Source organism: Oenanthe melanoleuca, chromosome 1 (genome assembly GCF_029582105.1).
Source record: "Oenanthe melanoleuca isolate GR-GAL-2019-014 chromosome 1, OMel1.0, whole genome shotgun sequence".
Lineage (NCBI taxonomy): Eukaryota > Metazoa > Chordata > Aves > Passeriformes > Muscicapidae > Oenanthe > Oenanthe melanoleuca.
In genome coordinates, this window is record NC_079333.1 from 80,382,671 (window position 1) to 80,403,858 (window position 21,188).

At 38.4% G+C, this 21,188-nt stretch overlaps 1 protein-coding gene across 1 annotated transcript in view; it reads right to left on the reverse strand.

Moving 5' to 3' along the window:
• Positions 1-21,188, reverse strand: part of GABRG3 (gamma-aminobutyric acid type A receptor subunit gamma3) — a 283,956-nt gene that overhangs the window by 46,414 nt on the left and 216,354 nt on the right. The window contains exon 6 of the mRNA XM_056498845.1: positions 442-579. Coding sequence (XP_056354820.1) covers positions 442-579 — 138 coding nt within the window. The remainder of the gene's footprint in view (positions 1-441; positions 580-21,188) is intronic.

Genomic DNA, 21,188 nt, shown 5'->3' on the forward strand with positions numbered 1-21,188 from the left:
GGCATTATCAACTAAGAGAATGTCTTTGAAATATTAAGAAAAAAGATTAAACCATTGTCTGAATGATTAAGTACAGAAAGTGTCTAATTTCACTAACCTACCATTGTGCTCAAAATCTTTCTCTTTAATTTATGCTGAAGACAGATTCAATGCAGGAGTGGCTTAATAAATGAGGAATGAGAATCACAGAGTAACTTCAAGTCTGTAACAAACAGCCATATCAAGCAAACATTTATTCCTGTTTGTGAAGTCACTAGAAGAGTAGAGATTATCAAAAATCAAGATAAATTCAGTATTTCTGAGGTCTGAACTTTACAGATTCTAAGACTAACATTGGAACATATTAAAATCAATTTTCATTTGAATTAAAGCAAAACAAGGATAAATATTTTTAAATAATTTGAATTCCAGAAAAATCACTACCATTTGTATCATTCTTACCTGCAGAGGTTTTCACAATTTCTGAAGTATTTCTGAGACCCATAAAGTCAAACTGATAGAGTCTCCATGATTTCTGGTCAGCAGCCTCCACTGAATTTTTCCTCCATCTGTAAACCATTTCCTCTTTAGGATAGCCATCTAGAAATTAATATATATACACACATACACATGAATATTTTTAATTTCAGAAAAAAATGTTCTGCAAAATATCTGTTCACTGTTTCAGTGCTATTTGGGAGCACCTAAATTTCTGATCTGATGCTTTGTCAGTGAGTTAAGTGACATCATCAGCCAGAGTTGTATGGCACACAAAGGTAGAGTCATAGTACATACAAAAATAGTCACAATACCAGCAATGATTGTTTTTTCAACAATTTCATAATCATTGTTTTTTAACAATAGGAAAAACATGATTGATTCTGTCAGGAACAGATCTCATCAGAGGTGCAGCTGACTAATTGCAGGTCCAGACACAGAAGTATGGTGCTTTACATAAGCTCTGGAGAAGCTGTGGAAACCAATAGAATGCAAAAAATGGGGAATCTCTCAGTGTAAGATGTGAATTGAAAAGGATGCATTGTTTTAAAAGTTGCAATAGTTCTAATTGGGGGGGGGGGGTGCTAGTGTACTTCTAAAAGAAACGAAACAGTGCAAAAGAAAGCAAAATTTTAATTAGCATGGGAATTTTAAAGTGATTTTGCTACCATATTTCTTCTGAAGTCTGGGGTAGCTAATGAGGCATCACCAGATCTCTACTGCTGAAATAGCTTCTAAAAGTCTTTATCAGTTTAGCACTCAGTGGTCATAATTAATTCTTATGCCAATTTTTAATTTCCTTTTTGTCAGAGAATGGCATTTTCCAATCGATGTCCAACAAATCTTCAACCAGTCCAAACCATAATAATAAACCACCTGGAAAACAACAGCCCACCCCTGCTAGTTAAAATTGGATTGTTCTCTAATGCATAATACAATCAATTTTTATTCATCTCATTAATAAAATGGCTGTAGATTACAAGGCAAATTAAAAGCCTCACAACAACAATAGATGGTTAATATAGTTGTCGCATCAGTAATTTATTTTTCCCCATTGAAAACTAATACATTTTAATATTTGCATTGCAAAACAACTTCTCTGGTCATGGTGCTATTTCCTTGATGTATTTCCTGTGAGTATCTTTCCAATCTTGTTTAAGGTTCCACCCTGCCAGGGCACTGCTCTAAGGTGTGCATGGCCTCATTTACCCCTCTCACTAACACAGCAAGGAGGTCCCTTAATTCTAATCTAAAAAGATGACTAAGAAATCACTATGTGTTAATTCAAAATGTCACATTCATATATTTTCCATCAATGTAAATAAAGAAAGAACCTGTGAAGGACCCAGATGAGTAACAAACACTGTTCTCTCTGAGAACTCTGGCTGCCAAATAGAATTCACTGCCAATTCTGCTGTGCAAGTCTGTGAGATTGACCTAAAGGTTAATTTTTTTTGGCTGGCAGATTATGTCAGAAGATGCAGCAATACAGAAAGAAGTCAAGCTTTGCAGGGCCTCCAAGCCATAGCCCTGAATGACCTGAAATCTTCTTCTGGCTCCAATTTGACTGAGCCCTCTGATCACATTTCCTCCTCTTCCAAGTAATAAACAGTAAGATGAGGAAAAGGCCTCAATTTGCACCAGGGTGGGGGGTGGTGGTGTTAAGATTGAATATTAGGGAATATAAGATGGAGTCCCTTTTCTCAGATAAATTTCACTACAATCATTGTAAGTAAAAATTTTTCAAATATCTTGCAAGTAAAAAAGATTTTATTTTTTTAATACATGATTTTTAAGTGATCCAAACTGATGTTTTTACATCTTTTCCCCAAATTTCACTGAAAGAGTTGTGCCAGTTAGTCTCAAATTCAATTTCTTCCTGATTTTTTTCCTTTCTTTTCATCCCATGACCACCCCACCAAAAAAAAAAACAAAAAAACAAAAAAAACAAACCCCGAAAACCACAAAACAAAACAAAAAACCAAACAAACAAAAAACCAAAGGAAAAAAAAACAAAACACTGTCAGCATGCTTGAAAGTTTGCTACCATATTAACCAAGGCACAGCTGTTTAACCTGACAAGAACAACATGTAGTCAGGAACAAGTTCATGAGACTCTCATCCTTCAAGATTTTTCCTGTATTTTTGACTAAGAAAGGTCAGACTCAGTTTCACAGTATTTCTCCTTTCAGTATTATTCATCATCATTAAATCAAAAGCAACTGACCTCAGGATGACATTTCAATAGTTCCTTAATCCACAGTTGCTAAGATCTGCTCTTACAATGATTTGGTTGCTTACATCAAGAGAGAGAAGTACCAGAGATTCAATGGGAGTTGTTTCAACCTCTTAAATAACTGCTATTATGTTCTGCTCTGGTGCCAGGTGAGTGACTTCACTTTTCAATTATTTAAAATAATAATAAATTTATGGAGGAGTGACACATCTCTTGGGACAGTATATGACTCCTAGAATTCATTTAACTTATAGAATAGACTGCTCATGATGGTTCTTCTTTTGCTGATATTCAATATTTCTTGTACACAGCCTACTTGTTTCTAGCCCTTTAAATATTTTATTTTAGCAAATATCAGAACTGGACACTTCAGTACTTCCACAAGAAGATGCAACCCTTGTTGCTCAGTTTCCTTGCACTTCCCCAGCATGACAAATGACAGTAAATTACCTTACATTTTTGGGCTTGTGGCTTCAAGTCATTCACACTGAACATATTTCTGTCAAGGGTATTTACCCTGCCAAGTTGCTTTAGGTTATGTAAAAATATTCACACTGCAGCAGGGCAAGTCTCCAGGAGGTCCTGGAGGCCTTCTAGCAGGGAGGTGCCAGTGAGATGGCAAGGGTGATGCTATGGGAAGAAGACAACCAAGTGTTCTCTGTTACAGCCATCTGAGTTCTGGCAACCTGCAGCTCAGGATCTTCTCAAACAAAATCTGTTCAACAACTTCATTTTCCCTCCCATCATTTCACTGGATTAAATTCTCCTTTATTCTGGCCCAAAGACTGTTTAGTAGGCAGTGCTACAACTTTTATATGCCATATCAACAACTTTTAGAGACCACTCTGATCATCTGGCTTTTTGTAAGATGGTTCTAACCATGTTTTTGCAAAACTGTGTTAAAACCAAATTTGATTATTTCTTTAAGAGCACAAGAGAAAGTATCTATGTAATGCCTTGTGTTTACTTTCATACATAATGACTTTGCTTTTCTACTTTTTGCTTTTCTACTTTTAAAGGTGAAACTATTATAACAGAAAAGCAAATTGTCATGACAACCTCTGAGATTCTCTGGATTTTCCTGTATTTGCCCTCTATTATTGAAATAATTGGACTCATGTCACCAGATCTTCTTATATCACCACCATATAATTTAGAAGTGGAAGGTTAAAAATATTTAAACTTCATGTTCATACTGCTTCACTTTTTAGGGAGACTGATTTATGCAGAAGGCTCCATCAAAGTGCTGAAAAAATGGTCAAGGCCAAAAATATCACCAGGCTGGATAAGAGGCATATGCAACTATAAGCTTGCCTTGAGAATTCACATCAAGTGGCCCTGAAGCATGTCTGCTACAGGAAGCAACACTGATGGAAAAATCTCCAGCTTTTGTAATATGACAAATTGATGCCTGTTTCTGCATACTGCCTCTAACCTTGATTTCCCCAGTGCTGTTGCTGATCTGGACATCTTAGATGAGTGCCTGATATCTTTGCATCACTTTCTTTTGTGTGATAATGTGGCTATTTTGGGAAATGAATAGAGCTGGAAAGATAGCTGAAAAGACATCATGTCAAAAAGGACACAGACCACTTGAAAAGCTAAAAAATTTTCCACAGAAAAGCATCCAAGACATGAAAAGAGAGGCATAGAAAAAATAAATAACATCTTTCATCTCTTCAGACATACTTTACCCACTCTGTGAAATACATTTATTTCACTGCTGGCTCCCCACAGTTTGCATTCACACCTAACACAGGTAGACCTGGCTTGCAGCAGAAGGAATAATGCAATTAGGCTCCTTCCTAGCCTTGCAAAAATTTGTGTGCTCAGAGTATGGGACAAGGAGTTAATGAAAGCAGAAGCAAAGCTGAAAATGTGGGGGAAGCACGAAGGAAAGGATTGGTTTTGTTAAGTATCTGCCAGGAGATGATTCTTGTAACAAGAGTATGTTTTTGAAAGACGTAGCTGGATTCTGGGAAAGTTTTGCTTTTCCATGGGTTCCAGATACAGACTCCAAGTCAGTGGGAAATGTGATCTGAAAGATGAGCAGCTGCCACCAGGACATGGAGGGAGTGCTGTAGATTCAGGTGCTGCCAGGGAAGGGGATCAGGAGAGGGAGGATGCTCTGTTCCAATCAGAGGCAAGGAATAAACAGCCCTTTACACCTTTACAGCCAGAAACACTTTGCCTCCTTGGATGCTGCCTTGTTAACTCTGCTTCAGGCTAATTGGGAGACCTCTGTCAGCACAGCCTGGGTCAGAGGAGGATAATGAAGTCCACAAATGCACCTTTCTCTGGTACCATGTTGTGAGTGACAAATCATATGCTTCCACAAAATCTGCCTGGGCTTTTTTTTCTTGTTAGCAGTCTTTATAATTGCTTCTTTGTTGGTGAGCAGACTGAATTTTAATCCAAACCTCTTTGTGTTTGGAGGAAGAGGTTTCTCAGTGAACAGTTCCTATATCTGTTTGGTGTTTCTTCTCAAAAGGCTTTTAAAGTAGGAAGTCCTGGAAGTTCTCCTATTAAAATTGGCATTACCTTAGATTTCATGAAATTGTATGAACTTATTAAGCACAACTAGATGGCAGAAAGAGCAAAGTTTCAGTTCAATTAGTTTAAAATAAAACAAAATAAAAAAATAGGGTATATAGACAACTCATTATGTCTCTCCAGGAGGAACCCTTCAGGGTAGACTGAAGCAGAAGTAGGGGAAGTGAATGGAGATTTAATAGTTTATTTAAGATCTATGGAAAACAATACTCATAATTTAATGCATACTGACATCTCTCTGACCACTAATGAAAGGGAAAAGGAAAGGGAAAGAGAAAGGATGGGATGAGGTACTTGAAAAGCAGCTATGGTAAGAACAATAAAAAAAGATAAATGTGAATGTTGTAAAGACAACTTTTAATCCTGGAGTGATTTATTTCAGCAGTAGTAGATAATTGCACTTAGGTGACAACTACAGCAATTAGAAATGTTATTCTTTGCCCTGTTTGCTTGCATCAGTAATTGACACCTCATTAACAGTACATTAGCTCATGAAAAAAAAAATCAACCAACATCACCATGACTGCAGATTAATGGATCTAATACTGCCCTGAAGTTAAAGGATACATGTCCCACTGAAGATAGTTTTTCTACCCACAGATCTGCTTTAATATGACTGTGACACCATTCTGATAAAGAACTAGAGAATCCAGTCACTATCATTAACAGTAATGATAATTATCTCTTACCTGGGACTAGTTCCCTATTTGATAGAAGTGTAGAACACTGATGTGATTTGCTGATAAATTACATGGTAGCTTAGCTTTTGGGAGCAACTTGTGGCATCAATTCTTCTTTTGGGTCTTCAAAATAGAAAGAAGGAAAAGAGAGGTGTTGCTGTCACAGAAATAGTTCCCAAAACAAGGATATTCTGTGAACCAGCTTTTGTAGGAAGTAATAATTTCCTTGCTACTCATAGACAAATTAAAATTTTGGCTCAGAGAAAACAGAGAAGAGAACAGAAAAGTGAAAATGAGAAGAAAAAGAAGGCAGGGGAAAATGAACATAATTGGACTGAAAAGAGAAAGGTTTTCTCTTGATGACATTTTGAGATGTGGCTTTTCCATGTGCTCACTATCTTCTAAAATCTAACAGATGCATCTCACACGGGGGTGCTAAGATTTTGTCACACACAGCCCTAGCAGTAAAAACTCCCTATTCCAAGTATCAGATCCTAAAGGATAGGTAGAGCAGTTTGAAATTACCTTCAGAAACTAAGGCAATCCTGTTGCATCATCATACCTTTTTGCTCTATTCTTATGCTCACCAAACAATTTCCACTCTGATTTATTTACAGGTAGTACCATGAGTGATTTGGTGTTGGAAAATGGTTGGTTCTATCACATATTGTCCCTATAATTCAACCTTTTTATTGTTTTGAAAAAATTCACCAAAACTAAAACTGATAAAACAGTCTCATCTTATAGCCTGTATTGAGGTTTTTATATGTATTTTTATCTATATACTTATTTTTACTGCTTGCTAACAGTTTCATCTGGAAGGCAATTTTCAGGAGCCTCATGTGCAACAATCACTCACATTGTTCTGGACAGAAGTTTCTTTCAAAAATTAATTCACTGGTAACTAAAACACCTGCTAAATATTCAGATTCTTCTGATTTAGCCATATTTCATCTCCATGCCTGACATCACTAACAGTAAATGGGCTGATCTCAGGTCTAGCTTGTTGGATATAAATTGTCCCTATTCTAAGGCTAGAATTCTGGCACAGATCAGAGTACTGAGGACAGAAAGTTTGCTTATTCATCTGCAGTCTTCTTCATGCTTTTTGTGGAATGGATACTTCACCTCAACTTCCCATTCTTTTATGAATGAACAATGTGAAGATTTTGCCCTCAGTTTTTCTGCAATACCAACCCTTGCAGGGAAGAATGAAAGTCCAGAAAGCAGTTTTCCCAGCTCAAGTTGCCTGCAGATCTGAATGATTCTGGAATATGTACTTGTTCTATTCTCCATGCATTTAGAAATCTTCTTATAAACAAATATGCAAGTAAGAGACAGAATTTCAGTTTCTAGCTCCCTGTTAGTTATTTTTCATAGCTAACATAGCTATTTGATAATGAACTGCTGTTGCTTCACAAATGTGTGTGTCTTTATAGACGAAGAATAGACTTTATTCATAATGTGGTTCAGAAAACTTCTGGTAATGAATTCAAAGTCTCACATTTTTATTGGCTGCAAGACTTCAGATGGTGATCCTCAGTAAAAGGACATTTTCAGAAATGTGTGGCAAAGAGGTGGCCTTTGAGAACATGCTGGAGTCCTGTGCTGCTGCTTTGTCCTGCCCAAGATCTTACACACCGTGGCCAGCTCTGCATGGAGATGGGAGGTTTCACCTGAGCACTTGCTGTGCTCCACAGGATTTAGGGTGAGATTCAAAGAGATGGCAGTCTTGTCCCATCTCATCTCATCTCATCTCATCTCATCTCATCTCATCTCATCTCATCTCATCTCATCTCATCTCATCTCATCTCATCTCATCTCATCATCTCATCATCTCATCTCCCCTCTTTTACACGTGCCCTACAACAATGCCTGAATGATGCTGAGAAGTCAAGAACTGTGTTCTACTGCTGAGAGATCAGACTCATTATTGCACTACTAAATATGTACATTGAGTTCTGTAATGGAAAACAAACAGCTCAAAATGTATATTTTAGCAGCTAAAATATTGTGCTTGGCTGACTGCATGAGCTCAAGTGAGAAGAGAAAAAATGGTTTATAACTGGTTTTTGAAGAACCTCCAGCTAAGCACAAGATTTTCTCATGTGCATTTCAACACAAATTTTGTGCTGAGTGTGAAAATTTTGAGGTGCTTCCCAGAATTTTTGGTGAGATGTGCAAAGTCTGAGTGACTGTATACTGAAGTAGCATCTCAGGCAGATATAGGTGATGTCAATCACTCACAATTTTCTGTACAGCAGTTGGCTCTTAATGCAGCCTTATGTAAAAGAGGAAGACAGCATTACTACAATAAAGCAGATGAAAAATATTTTTATAAACCAGAGAAAGTTGAAGCTCTTAGCATGAAAATTTAAAACCAAGCCTATCAGGGCTTGCTTGGGACAATTTAGAAATCAGATAAAATTGTCAAAAGAGAACATGAACCTCAGTTTATTAAAGGAATATCTGTCAAATCTTCAATTCTTTGATCTGCTCACATTCTCTAAAGCCAGAACACAATCTCCCTTTTCCATTTATTTAAACTGCACTTTTATTGAATATGCTTAGTGACAATGACTTTCTAAAGCAAGCACTCAAATTTCTTATTACAGGGATGGACTGCAGTGCCACCAAAAGATGCTGGTCAGCTGATTTCAAATACCCCAGCAGGAGCTGAATATCATTCTCCAAAGGCCTTTAAAGTATATTTTTTTTCCTTACTGATTATGTAGGCACCTCAAAATTAGGGGCAAAATAGCTGTGCAAGTTTAATGAAGTAAATTCCATCCAAGTTCTTTATCACAAATATATGTATTTTGGATTAAAATAGCTCATTAATGTTCAGTATCAGTTTCAACTGTAATGGATATTACAAGATAAAATAATCCTGTCTTTACCCATTTAATTACAGTAATTAACTGTATCCTCCATGTAGGATTACTAAGATTTCCTTTAAGACTACCCTGATGAGAAAGATAACATTGTTTACTTCATGCATTGCTTTGGTAAGCAAAGTGCTGAGAAAATGTGTTTTGGATCATCTGACAATATATAAGGAAAAAAGCAGAGATTCTGGTGAAGACTCAGAGCTCAAGTAAAGTAAACAACACAGCTTTATATAGCTCAGGAAATGAAAGAAAGTACACCTGTGAAGTTTTTTAGTCCATGCAGATGGGGACAGAGAGAACATAATTTAATTACAGGCCTCCTCTCACTGACAAGTAACTAATCTTTTTATTTGAACACTTGATATGAGGACTTGTTTTGTGTTTCTCACGTGCATCTGAGAGTATTTAAGGATTATTCAAAACATGCTTAATCCTTATCTTCCAAGTGCTCCTCAATAATCAGCATGAGTAAGTATGAGTGCAGTTAGAAGAGGTATATCTATTATCTATTATTTCTAAAGATGGATAGGAAGACTTTGTAAAGTAATAATTAATAATAATAATAATAATTATGTATAGATAGAAAATTTGTATTCACAACTTATAGGTAGCTCTTAAAATGAAATAGTTATAGCATCCTCAGGAGTGTTGGCATCCATCTATTTTTCAGTGTCCAACTTCTCGGGTTAGAAACACTCTACAATCAATCCACACTGTCCCCCATATAGAAATTTTCTATCCAATTTCAATTACAGAAATCATTGTAGCTACGTATTTAGCTTACATAGTCCATGTATTTTGTGACCAGCCTGAACTGTACATTTTCAGACCTGTGAAAATGAAAATATAGATGTTGACAATGTTTTTTCTGAATTGTCATGAAACCCATTACAGGCTTCACAGAAGCTGCATCAGCAAAGCCCATGACTTTACAAAACCATCAGAAATATACTATTCTCACTCAACACAATATTAATGGAAACAGGTTATGAATTAGACTTCCATACACGATTATTATATACAAGACTTTTATATAGATCAACTCAGAATATATCAGGAATGAATAGCAAAAGGTAAAACAGCAGAACACTCCAAATAGAAAACACAGGGTTTTTTGAGTACTGCCATTTCATAGAATAAAATAATTTGTAGCATAAATTCAAAACTAAACAGCAAATTGTATTAAAACTGAGACAGGACACTGCTGATGGAAATTAGATGATACTCCTGTGTACTGAACCAGTCCAAGTATCCTTCATGTAATTTTCTCACCTTTTGAGATGCATCTATTGGTTACTGATCTTTCTGTGACATGTCTGTGTATCTCAATGCCTTAATCTCTTGCCCAGGTATGTTATTTCAAGCGCATGAAATTTATTTTGGTTAGCTTTACTTTAGCTTAGCTAAAACATTCTTGCTAAAACTTCTGAGCAGTCATGCTCTATTACTGTTCTCTCCAGATTCCCAGAGTGACTCTAAACCTCAGTATCTTACAATAGAGTAAATTCTGAGTCTTCTGAGTGTTTCTTTTGCAATTTCTTGTCCCAGACTCTAATCATGATCTAAATCTCCTCAGATGATCCATTAATTCTCTAAAATTGAAGAGTTCTGGTGGAGGTAGAACTGAGGAAGCCAGCTCACTGATCTTTTTTCCTGACAGTAAAAAGATATCAGCTCTGCCTCCCTCTTGCATCTCAAGTTTCTTTGGGGTGCACTATTTCTTAGCCTTTAGGTTCATGGATAGCTTTGCCTGCAGTTAACCAGTAAGCATCAAATTCTTCAGTACCTGTTTGCAGAAACAGATAAAATCTGAAATAATTCTACACACCTGCCATACACAGTTCTGTGCTGCCTCATTTTCTGATAAGGCTCTAGAGCATTAGAATTTTGTACCAACACAGAACACAACTGCCTGCAATAGCTCTGAATCCTCCTGAGCCTATGGCTCCCCCAAGTCCTTCCAGAGCATCAGGCTGCTGTCATCACACAAAATGTTATCACTACAAGGATGGTCCAGGGTGCCTGCAAGCCTGGCAGCTCTGTCCCAGAAAAAGGTGCTTTCTGTCCCTTGGATGAGTGACAGTGAAACAGCCTGTTCTGTGGCAGTGAAAATGACAGTAATGCCAGGTTCACAGAGCAATTGCCAGGGTCTGTCAGAATCCTTTATTCCTGAAAAATGTGAAATATTTTCTGTAATATTATCTGAAAAATATTATGTGTAAAAATATTATCTGAAAATATTATCTGTAAAAAAATATTACCTGTAAAAAAATATTACCTGTATATGCAGCTCATGGAAAGCCCTTTTAAAAAAGTTTGGTTTGTATGTTTATGTTTAGGAAGTAAAAAAAGAGGAAGCAATACCAACCCACCATTATAAAACATTGAGACTCTTTGGGCAAGATCATATACTTGAAAATTTTTGGGGAGGGGTTGGGAAATGCATTTCTGGCATAGCTCAAATTTCAGTTTCTTTCCAAGTTCCTCATTGTTGTGTACTCTTCTTGTATCCCAGCACTAGTCTGAACACTGTTCTGAAAAGTGCATAGCTATTCTAGGCCCTATATAAATCATACTGACAACTATTAAAAAAAAAACCAAACAGACAGAAAATCAAAACATCAGCAGCTTTTGCTTCATATGTCTCTTGGCCAAGTAACAGTAATTAAATATTTTTTAGCTTGGTTTGCTTAGGAAATGAGGCTTATGTAATTACATTCATTGTCTGTTTATATGCATGTTATCTGTCCTTGCTGCAATACATTTTGCACCCATTCCCCAATTTTATTGTAATTTGGCAGAAGAAAGTAAGCCTCAGGTAATATATATCCTTTAAAGAAGAGGTCCCAAATAGGGGATACATTTTGTTATAATGCCCCTCAAGGAGGAAAAGGTGGCAGTCTTATGGAAGACCATAGAAAGGCCACTCATCCTCAAGTTATGTGCCCCTGGGATATCAACCTGCTCTTGTCCTGCAGCCAGAAATGGTTCTGGACATTGCACTAATCCAATGGGTTGAGAGGACTTTTCCCACAAGAAAATGGGAGGGGAACAGAGCACCTGCTCCTAAAAAGTTATGAGGGCTCATCCAATCCTAATGACACGTGTTGTGGAGCTCAAAGTCTCTATTTTAAGTCTCCTGACATTGTCTGTAATATGCCATTTCCTCTGTGTTGCCTTCATCACATATTTCTCCAGCAGCTCTACTTATTTTAGCATCCCTCCAAAAGATCTTTCCCTTACTACCAGCCAGCAATTGAGCATATGCCATATTTAATGGGCCTTAGACTGCTTGAATGGCTTTGCCCAAGGACTCTGACAAGCAGAGGATTTCATCCTTAGGGCTACCAGCAGGCAAAAATCTGTCATCACAGAGGCTTTCTGGACACAGCTTTCTGCTTCTCAGCCAGCACAGATTTTTTCAATTGGAATGGCTGGCTTTGCCATGGCATGCTGTGGTTTCATGCCAGTTACATTCCTTTGAAGATGACTGATAATAACAGTGCCCCAGATCATTGCTGACACCAGGTCTTCTCCAATCACATTACCTTAATCCTGTTAGGTTAGATAGGCATTCTATCTTTATTTTATATATTAGTCCTGGATTATTTTAATACCCTATAACATTGCCTTTCCTTTAAAGCATCTTGGAAGAGGTGGATGTTTTAATTATCTCCTTTTCTCCCATCTGCCTCCTTCTCTTGATGGGTTAAAAACCCCAGTGCAAGTGATCTTCATTCTGTTTGCCTGTTCACTGAGGACATGTAGCTGGAGATGCTAAAGGCAGCTGTAGTTTGAAATATCACCAGGACAGGAAGCCCAGCTCCAAAACACACAGCCCACGTTCCAGTGGAGAGAGCTCCCACAGAACCACAGGGTAAAGCCATTCAAATGCAAGTGTTAGATGGCTGGTCCAAGTCTTTATGTCTTTTATGAACCTTTCAAGGCTCTGGAATGGGCAAAAGGGTCAGAAGAAACTTGCACTATTCTGCCCCAGACAGAAGAACTTTGTCCTAGTGGTGCCTCTCCTTGCTTTCCAGGAGCAGGTTGCTAAAGCAGGGAAATTAAGATGACATGAATCAATCACAAGTGAAAGAGGAAAACAAGCAGAGCCTCCAGCCCAAAGTAAACTCTTTGACTTATACTAATACATTATATGGGCACAGGAGGCTGCAATTTTCTCCTTGAAAGTGAACACCACTAAGAAAGGAACAGAATAAAGTTTCAGCTGGAATCTAAATATGCTGAAAACCTATGAGCACCTGTTAGAAGATTTCTGGAACAAAAAAGTTGCAAATTTTTGGAAAGTAAGAGCTCTCTTTCTTGAATGATAGGTCTGAAGCTGTTTTTCAGTTACTTCTAGTGGCAATACAATATTCTCTCTCTGACAAAAGGGGAGCAGCTTCACTATTCACTCATTATAGCAGCATATGCAGTTGTACAAAATCCCCTCTCCAAATTGCCCAGTTCCTTGTTTCCTCTGAAAGGGTTTAGTGAAGCACAGGGCTGCCTGCATGGGGTCCCCACACCTTGCACAGAAAGGTCCCCATACCTTGCACAGAAATTACATGACCTGTGACATTTCTGCAAAAATTCTGTAAAAGTTAACCTGGCAGTCTAAATAAACACATGCACAGAATAACAACTGTCCCAGCTTTTCAGCTGGCTTGGCAAAACAAACTTTTGAAGGAAGGAAATAACAGTCACACAGCAAAGCAAACAATGAGGCAGCCCTCCATCACTGCAGTAACCTCTTCTTGTCTTGTAGTGAAATGAGGGCTGAAGTTCCCACTTATTACCAGCAGCACAGACAGGCAAATTTGAATGGCATATGAAACCAGCTGCTTGACTTCAGAAAACATGAGTTTTTTTCACAGGAGATGGGATGTGAAAGTATTTGTCTCTGAAAGCACCACCTCCACTTTATATTTCTTTTTTTTCTTTTTTTTTTTTTTCTCTGATCAATAGACATGTATAACTTAGTGAGTCACCCTTCAGTTCACCACCTCCATGTCTGGGTGCAAAGAATCAGAGAAGTGACATGCTGGGGAATGGGGTGACACAGAGAAATTGCCTGTGCTCCCTGGTGGAGAGAAGGTGGGATGCTCTCTCTGCTTCATTTACCTTACTGAGAGCACAAATGTGGTGCCCAGTATTTTAAGTGTTTATTGTTGCCTTTAAAAAAATTCAGTCTCTTCCTCTCTTCCTGATCACTCTACACAGAGTGCCATTCACTCTGCAGTACTCCCTGTTGTGATACTTAACTACTTTGAGCCTCAAAGCCATCGTGCTATTAAAAGAAAAGTATACATTTCTCATGTTTCCAGAGATGTTAATTGGCATGTCACAGACACTAAATTAGCTGCAGTACTCCTCACTTCAGAACATGATGGCACATATGAGAGGACTCTGTGCAAATGTCCTCCCTCTACATGAAAAGACAGTCATAGCTTTTCATTTTTTTTCTCCTGGTAGTGCAGATGGAGGTGGCTGGAGATCCCTTTAATCTGCTTCTCTAAAAAATGCTGTCCAGTGTCTGGACAATTACTTTGGGCCTATATTTCTCCTTTTTGATGAGATCAAGATATTGGTAAGTCATTTAAAGGAGTTTATAATGGCTAGAGAGGATCTGAAGAGATTTCATAAGACATGTTTCCTTTGTAACTGCACAGAATCCAAGAGAATTTTAAGAGTGAAAATTTACTTTTACAGACCCAGAATCTTACATTGAGCTGGCATCTGCTGCTCATCTGTGTTATAATGAAGCCAAGCAAAACCCTTCAAAACTGGATACATTTTAAACTGATTTATGACAAATGGAAAGGTAGATGTTGATGCTGCTACCTAGGCTTTCTAGCAGGTTTCTTCACCTAGGTGATCTATGTAAGTGTAATATGAAGTGCATTTTAACTGTAAAATGGAATTCCAAGCCTAACCCTTAATGCTGACTGCTTATAGCAGAGCTTGTATAAAATGTGAGGAAATAAGGGCTGAAGGGAGAAATTCCTTCCAGTAAGCCCTGCTAGTTTTTAAATTAAAACTCCATTTAAAACCATAACAAGTGGTCCAGTTCCCCCATCCTTTTGGCTGAGAAAGCAGCCGTGTGTACTTCTGATTAAAATCTGCTGTTTTTTGACACACCAGGTATGTTGGTGGGGTGGAATACAGAAATGTGGCTATGCTGAGCTTGCTCTTGCTGTCCCTATTCCTTCTTCCATACTTGTGCAGGCAGCTTGCCCAGGGAGCCTGACATCAATCTCAATTTGAATTACTACAGAAATCACTCAGCCTCCGTATCCAGGGGCTGCAATAGGTTTCCTACGAAGATACAGATGCTTGATGCAGAGAAAATCCACATGCCCATCAAAACTATACCATCATGATGATCCTGATGATTGCTGAAATATAAAAAAATGCAGCTGAAGTCAAATGCTGTGGTAGCTGACATTTATAACAAGCACACATGAACACAAGCTTCTGAAATCCCTTCCATAGCTTAGTGACATGAAAGCTCCCAAGAAAAGGGATTTAGTAGACAAGCAGTATGGAAGATATGCATCATACCAAATGATAAACTACAATGATTGACTTCTCTAAGCATTTTTCTATGTATTTACATCCTTCAACTATCCATGATTCTTTTTTTTTTCTTTTCTTTTTTTTTTTTTTCTTTAATTTATATTTCTCTGGATATAAATCTGGCCTAATATGTTTTAAATAGGATACTACCTTAGTAAGTCTTCCAAATGTAGTGCTTTGCTAAAACAGATTGACACCTAGATTAGTATTCTTAGTTAAAATGGTGCTCCTTTCTGTGGTTTTTCAATATTGTGTTGAACCACATGAGGTGGCAATGGATGATGCCAAATTCAGAAACTCCTTTACATTTGAAGGGATTATCATTGCTTGCATAACAGCTGGTTACAATATATTGCTTGATACAATATCTGAATACAGATATTGCTTGAAATACACAACCTGGCATTATGGCTTGGTGTGATTCAAGACATTGAAGTTCCCAGGTGATCTGAGGAGAATTCTTGTTTCCCCCTTACAATCTGTCATTGAATTAACCACTTTTAAGAAGAATGTACGTTTATTATGGAGAAATAGATATTTTGAGGGGCTATATAATAAATACAGCTCAAGGACTAATTTTGCTTGAGTTTTCTCATATCTAGTGATATGAGAAGACAGGATGTCTCATGTCTGGTTACTGATGAGATATACCCAAGCCTGGAAGCCACATGACAGAATCCCTGTTAGGAATTCCTGTCAAGGCAGGGCTAAAGATGATTATCTGTGGGACAGAATGGCTTTTCTCCAAGAGGACATAAATCCCATTCAGCTCCAGAGTGTCTCTCCAAGTTTTCACATTCTTATTGTCCTTCCCAAAGAACTGAGCTCACTGAGTGACTTATTCCTGTACAGCCAGAGGGAGTTATGCATCTATCCCAGGCCTTTGCCTTTAGGAGACTCAGGTGTGCAGCAGAAATCCTTGTTGTCAACTGTCCTAATTCCTTTATCTCTCACACCTACCTTACAACTCAGTGATGACAATCTAAACCATCCCACTTTACCAGGATCTTATTTGGTGTCCATGAGTGCTTGCAATAACTAATGATTGGCTACTAGAACCTTGTCACTTGTCACCTCTTTGCTGTTGACCAGTGTAGTGCAAACTGGGTGGAAGTCTCTGAGTTATTAAAACAGCTTCTCAGGGTCTAAGTTAAAGCTGCAACAACTCTAGAAATTAACTGAAAACCCTGCCATCCAAGGGGCTGCATAATTCAGAAAATAAACTGTAATCAAATAAAATTTTAGAACAAACAAAATGGAAAAATCAGCCTGAAAATGTAACAATTCCATTAAAAAGTGCCTGAGCACCTGAAACAAGGCGTTCATCTCCAGCTGTCTTTTTTAAAAAAATCTGAGGATAGGAAGAAGTGAGAGTTAAATTATGAGTGTTGCTGGTTTCAGAGTGTGTGAAGAGAAATTGAAAAGTTTGGGACAGTTTATTTTAGGAAAAAAGACAAAGTGGTGTTGACAAAGGCTTTCAAAATAATGTATGACATTAAGAAGGTGGCATGAATGTTTCATCCAGTATATATGTGTCTCCATGGATTAAAAAATGAAAGACCTTGCTATTAAATTCAGAAGGCAGAAAATTAAAAAAGGTAGAATTATTTTTCAATGGGCCATAAAATTTATGGCCCATTGATGGTTATTATCATTAAAAAGCCCCCTCCAAACATTAAACAAGCCTACAGTTAAGACACCAGGATGTACATATTAAAAGTTTAAAAAATTAAATAGGATTTGGGAAAGAGAGAAACCCTCATGTACTTTGAGGACATCTCAAACTGTGCATAAGAGTGCATTGGAAAGAAAGGAGAGCTAAAGGCAAAAGGGCTACCACAGCTGCTTCCAGGAAATCTGCCAACATTGATGGCAGCAAGGTCTTCTCCTCCTAATGAGATTGGCAGTTCTGGCAATGCATTTCGGCTTGAGGTTGAATAAAATAGCAAAAACTGATAGTCTTGTTCTTTTATCACCTGGTGTCTTGGGTTGCAATACAGGATGTGCCCAAAAGTATGTATTCTACCACCATCTGTTGAAACCAGGTAGGGCAGTGACCCTTATATCTGTGGGAGATATCCTCTGTTAATGGGCCATCTTTAAAACCAGGTGGGGAAATGTTCTTTATCTTTTCCACAACCCATCCTCCCTCCAGGAAGGTATCTTCTACTGCTGGGCCATTGAGTTTCACTGTATGACTGATAAAATTACATCATCCCACTGGGAGATGCTCCAGCCAGGGGGAGGAGCCAAGCTTTTCCTACCTAGATTAAAAAAAAATTGAGATTTTGAACACCAAAGTAGCCTTCTTTCCACTGGATTCCAGAGGAAAACCAAACCTTTCACATCATCCCTGGAGCTTTGGAAGAAAACTGCACCTTCTACAGGAGCACTGCTGCAGCTGAACCACATCTGCCACTGCAGGAGGATTGTAGCCACCATTTAATAGGACTGCTACCAACACCCTGACTGACTGACAGGGTGTCAGGTTGTATCCTGACTCTGTCAGGGTTTTGGGATTGTTCTTTGTAACACTGTGCTTCTATTTAAATTTTTCCTAGTAAAGAACTGTTATTCCTAATTCCCATATCTTTGCCTGAGAGCCCCTTAATTTCACAATGATAGTAATTTGGAGGCAGGGGTTTACATTTTCCATTTCAAAGAGAGGCGTCTGCCTTTCCTAACAGACACCTGTCTTTCAAACCAAGACACCTGGTTAGCCTCTAATATGTCTCTGGCTGCTGCATCAGTAATTTGGGAAACACAGAGTTGCTAGATCAAGCAGTGCTCACTAGCTCTGGACATTAATTATACAGGTACTGGGCCAGCTGCCCAAGAGCAGGACTGCCCTAGCTCTCAGGACAGCCTGGTTTAGGGGCACTGTAGAGGAGAAGCCAGAGCAAAGGGACACAGGGGAATCACAGTGTTTAGCCCTGCTGAAGGGACTGCATTGTCACTGCAGTCCTGCCTGGCAGCCCAAGCCTTCTGAGGGGCAGAAGATTGCTATCAATTTCCCTTGTGTATCAGTAGCAGCAACAATCAACAGATGTTTGCTGTCCTTCAGGACTCTTAAGGAGCAGTAATTTAAGGCAAAAGGAAAACAGAGCCAGCACAGATCAGCCTGTGATCTGACTGACGTTTTGGTCCAATTCACACACGTGCAGGATCCACAAACCTCGCACAGACAGCTTCCCAAATTATCAAAATAATTTAATTTCCGCTTGCAGACTTTCAAAAACTTCAGGTACAATCTGCTGCAAGAACATGACGCTGGACTAGATTTATTGCCCAGTTTGATCTACCAATGTTTGTGTTTTTACCAACAGAACTTCTATGTAAATAAAATGCTCCATTTCTGCTGTCCTTGTACACTCATCAGGTGTGAGCCAGAACAATCTCCTTCCGTGCAATATTAAATAGAGTTGAAAAGGGAGTTCTCTTCTCAAATATCTTGAAGACATGTTCATTCTTTTAGTGTTCTTACACTTTGCTGATAATGCATTTCTTGTTTATGTCTGGGAAACAAATCTACTCCCTTCTGCCTTCAGTCTTAGATGCTGCTATACCAGTGCTGATCTCCCTGCCCTGGATGCCATTCCAGCAGCTATGCTGTAAACCATTTCATTGCCTCAGGACCTTGTATTTGCAAGGTCAATTGCTGCTGAAATGATGATTACTCTACAGCTGCTCTGTATAAAGAGGGTGACAATCACAGTGCCCTTGAGCATTGACTGTAGGAGGTGGCTACCATCCCATTTTCTGTGCCAGACAAAACTATAGTTAACCAGTGCACAGTTTGCTGGTATGGTCCCTGAGAGGGAAAAACTGAATAGCTGCCCTGTGATTTCATCTCTGGTATTATTACTAAACAAAAAATGTATCCAGAAAAGATCTTTAGAACTAAATCTTTCACAGACACAATGTTGATACTGGCTTATTAATTTACTTCTTCTTATATAATTCAAATAAAAATCTACTTACTGCACATTTTCATATTTGCAGCTGGAAGCCAAAACTGAATTTCTTATTTGCTATGGAAGAATGGAGTATAATTTCTGCTTTATAGATATAAAACTGAACAAAAGAGTGAATTAGTCTTTGAAATTCCTCAAGGTGAGTGCAGTTCTTGACTGACACTGTCTCCTATTCTGGAGACAAAATGTCTTTCAGCCTTGGTCATGGGATGCCAGCCAGGACCTGGATCCCTCTTTTGGATGGAGACTAGCAGGTAAAGCAAGATGGAGGAGAAATAACCAGCTGCAGCTCATCCCACAAGGCCAAAAGCAGAGTCAGGAAAAGTACTGAGGGCTCTGGTGCCTTGAGCTGCATTTGCTGCACTGCACTGCTTATCCTAAAGGATTTCTGAATGCTGCATGTTCAAGAAGATCCTTCAAAACATTCATAGTGTTAGGGTAAGCTTATTTTATGGTCCATACATTATCCCAGTCTCCAGCTCATAGCCTTGAATATATTGGTTTTGTTGGCCATTGTAAGATCTGTAAATAGTTCTGTCTGCACACGACCTGAAAATCAGATTAATAGGCAAAAGCCAACAGCATCACCCTCATTCTGTAAGCCTTCTTTATGGATAGAAATAGAATAGCAATTTTTCTGTGCTTAGGATATCTCAAAATGCAATGGATATCAGGCTTTTTCTGGCCTTTTCAATTATTAAATATGAGGAATTTGCATAATGGCAATACAGAGTTGATTGAATTTCACTCAAATAAATTTTTTTTAAAGTTATCCACCATCTTTCCTCAAATACACAGGGGAAAATAACATATCTGGCTAAACTGAAGAAGTAAAGTAGATTTCTCTACAATTTGGCATTTCTTGCTGACTTATTTTTCTAATTAAGCATTAAAAAAAACGAAAGTAAATTTTTTCCTGATCACATTGTTTTCTGACTGTTTCTTTAATAATTCATCCAAGTTATTAAGAAACAAGAGAGCCAAACCCAGATGTGATGTTCCACTAGTCCTGGATGTGGGGCCATGCTTGATGTAACCAGTGTTTCACAGCTTCCTTCCTGCTGGTGCTCAGAGCCAAGCACCACAGCACTTGAGCAGAGCCAGGAACCTCCAAGATCCATCCAGGGTATTATCCCACACATCTAGCTAAAATGCCTTACTTATTCCAGAGTGCCTAAATCCTTTGGGAAACAGCCCAATTTCCAACCCCCTCAATGTGAAAAGGCCCTGAGACATCCCTGGGAGGTTGGAAAGCACTGCCAGCACTGGTGCTGTTCACCAGCCAGGGGCTGGTGGTTTCCACCGTGGTTTCACCTACCAGAGATTAAGGAAAGCCCTCAGCTGCTGCTACACCTTCTTGCAGGGTTAAGATTTCCCCCAGAGCACCTTTCCACTGAATGTTTCCTGGAAAGAAAAGGTGAAATCTACACTTGGGTTCAGAAGGAATGAAAGCCAGACAAAAAGTAAGGGGCACTCTGGGAATTTCATGAGAGGCTTTTGAATGTGTGGGATGCTTATGAAAGCAACTGGTCTGCTTCTCCCTCTGTGACACCTTCAGAGCAAAAGGATACTGTGATAATGAAAAAGTATTGGTAGGTTTTCCTCAGTAATGAATTAAACGTTTACAGAACACAGCAAGGAGCCTGGCATAACGACACTGAATTTTTGGAGAAATGTGGTTATTACAAAAGTATTAAATTATTTTCCAATCAAATATTTTATACACTGAAACACATAAAGCAGCTGGAAAAAAATAGTCAAAACTGAATTCTTTCTTTCAACCCTGGTGATAAATGGC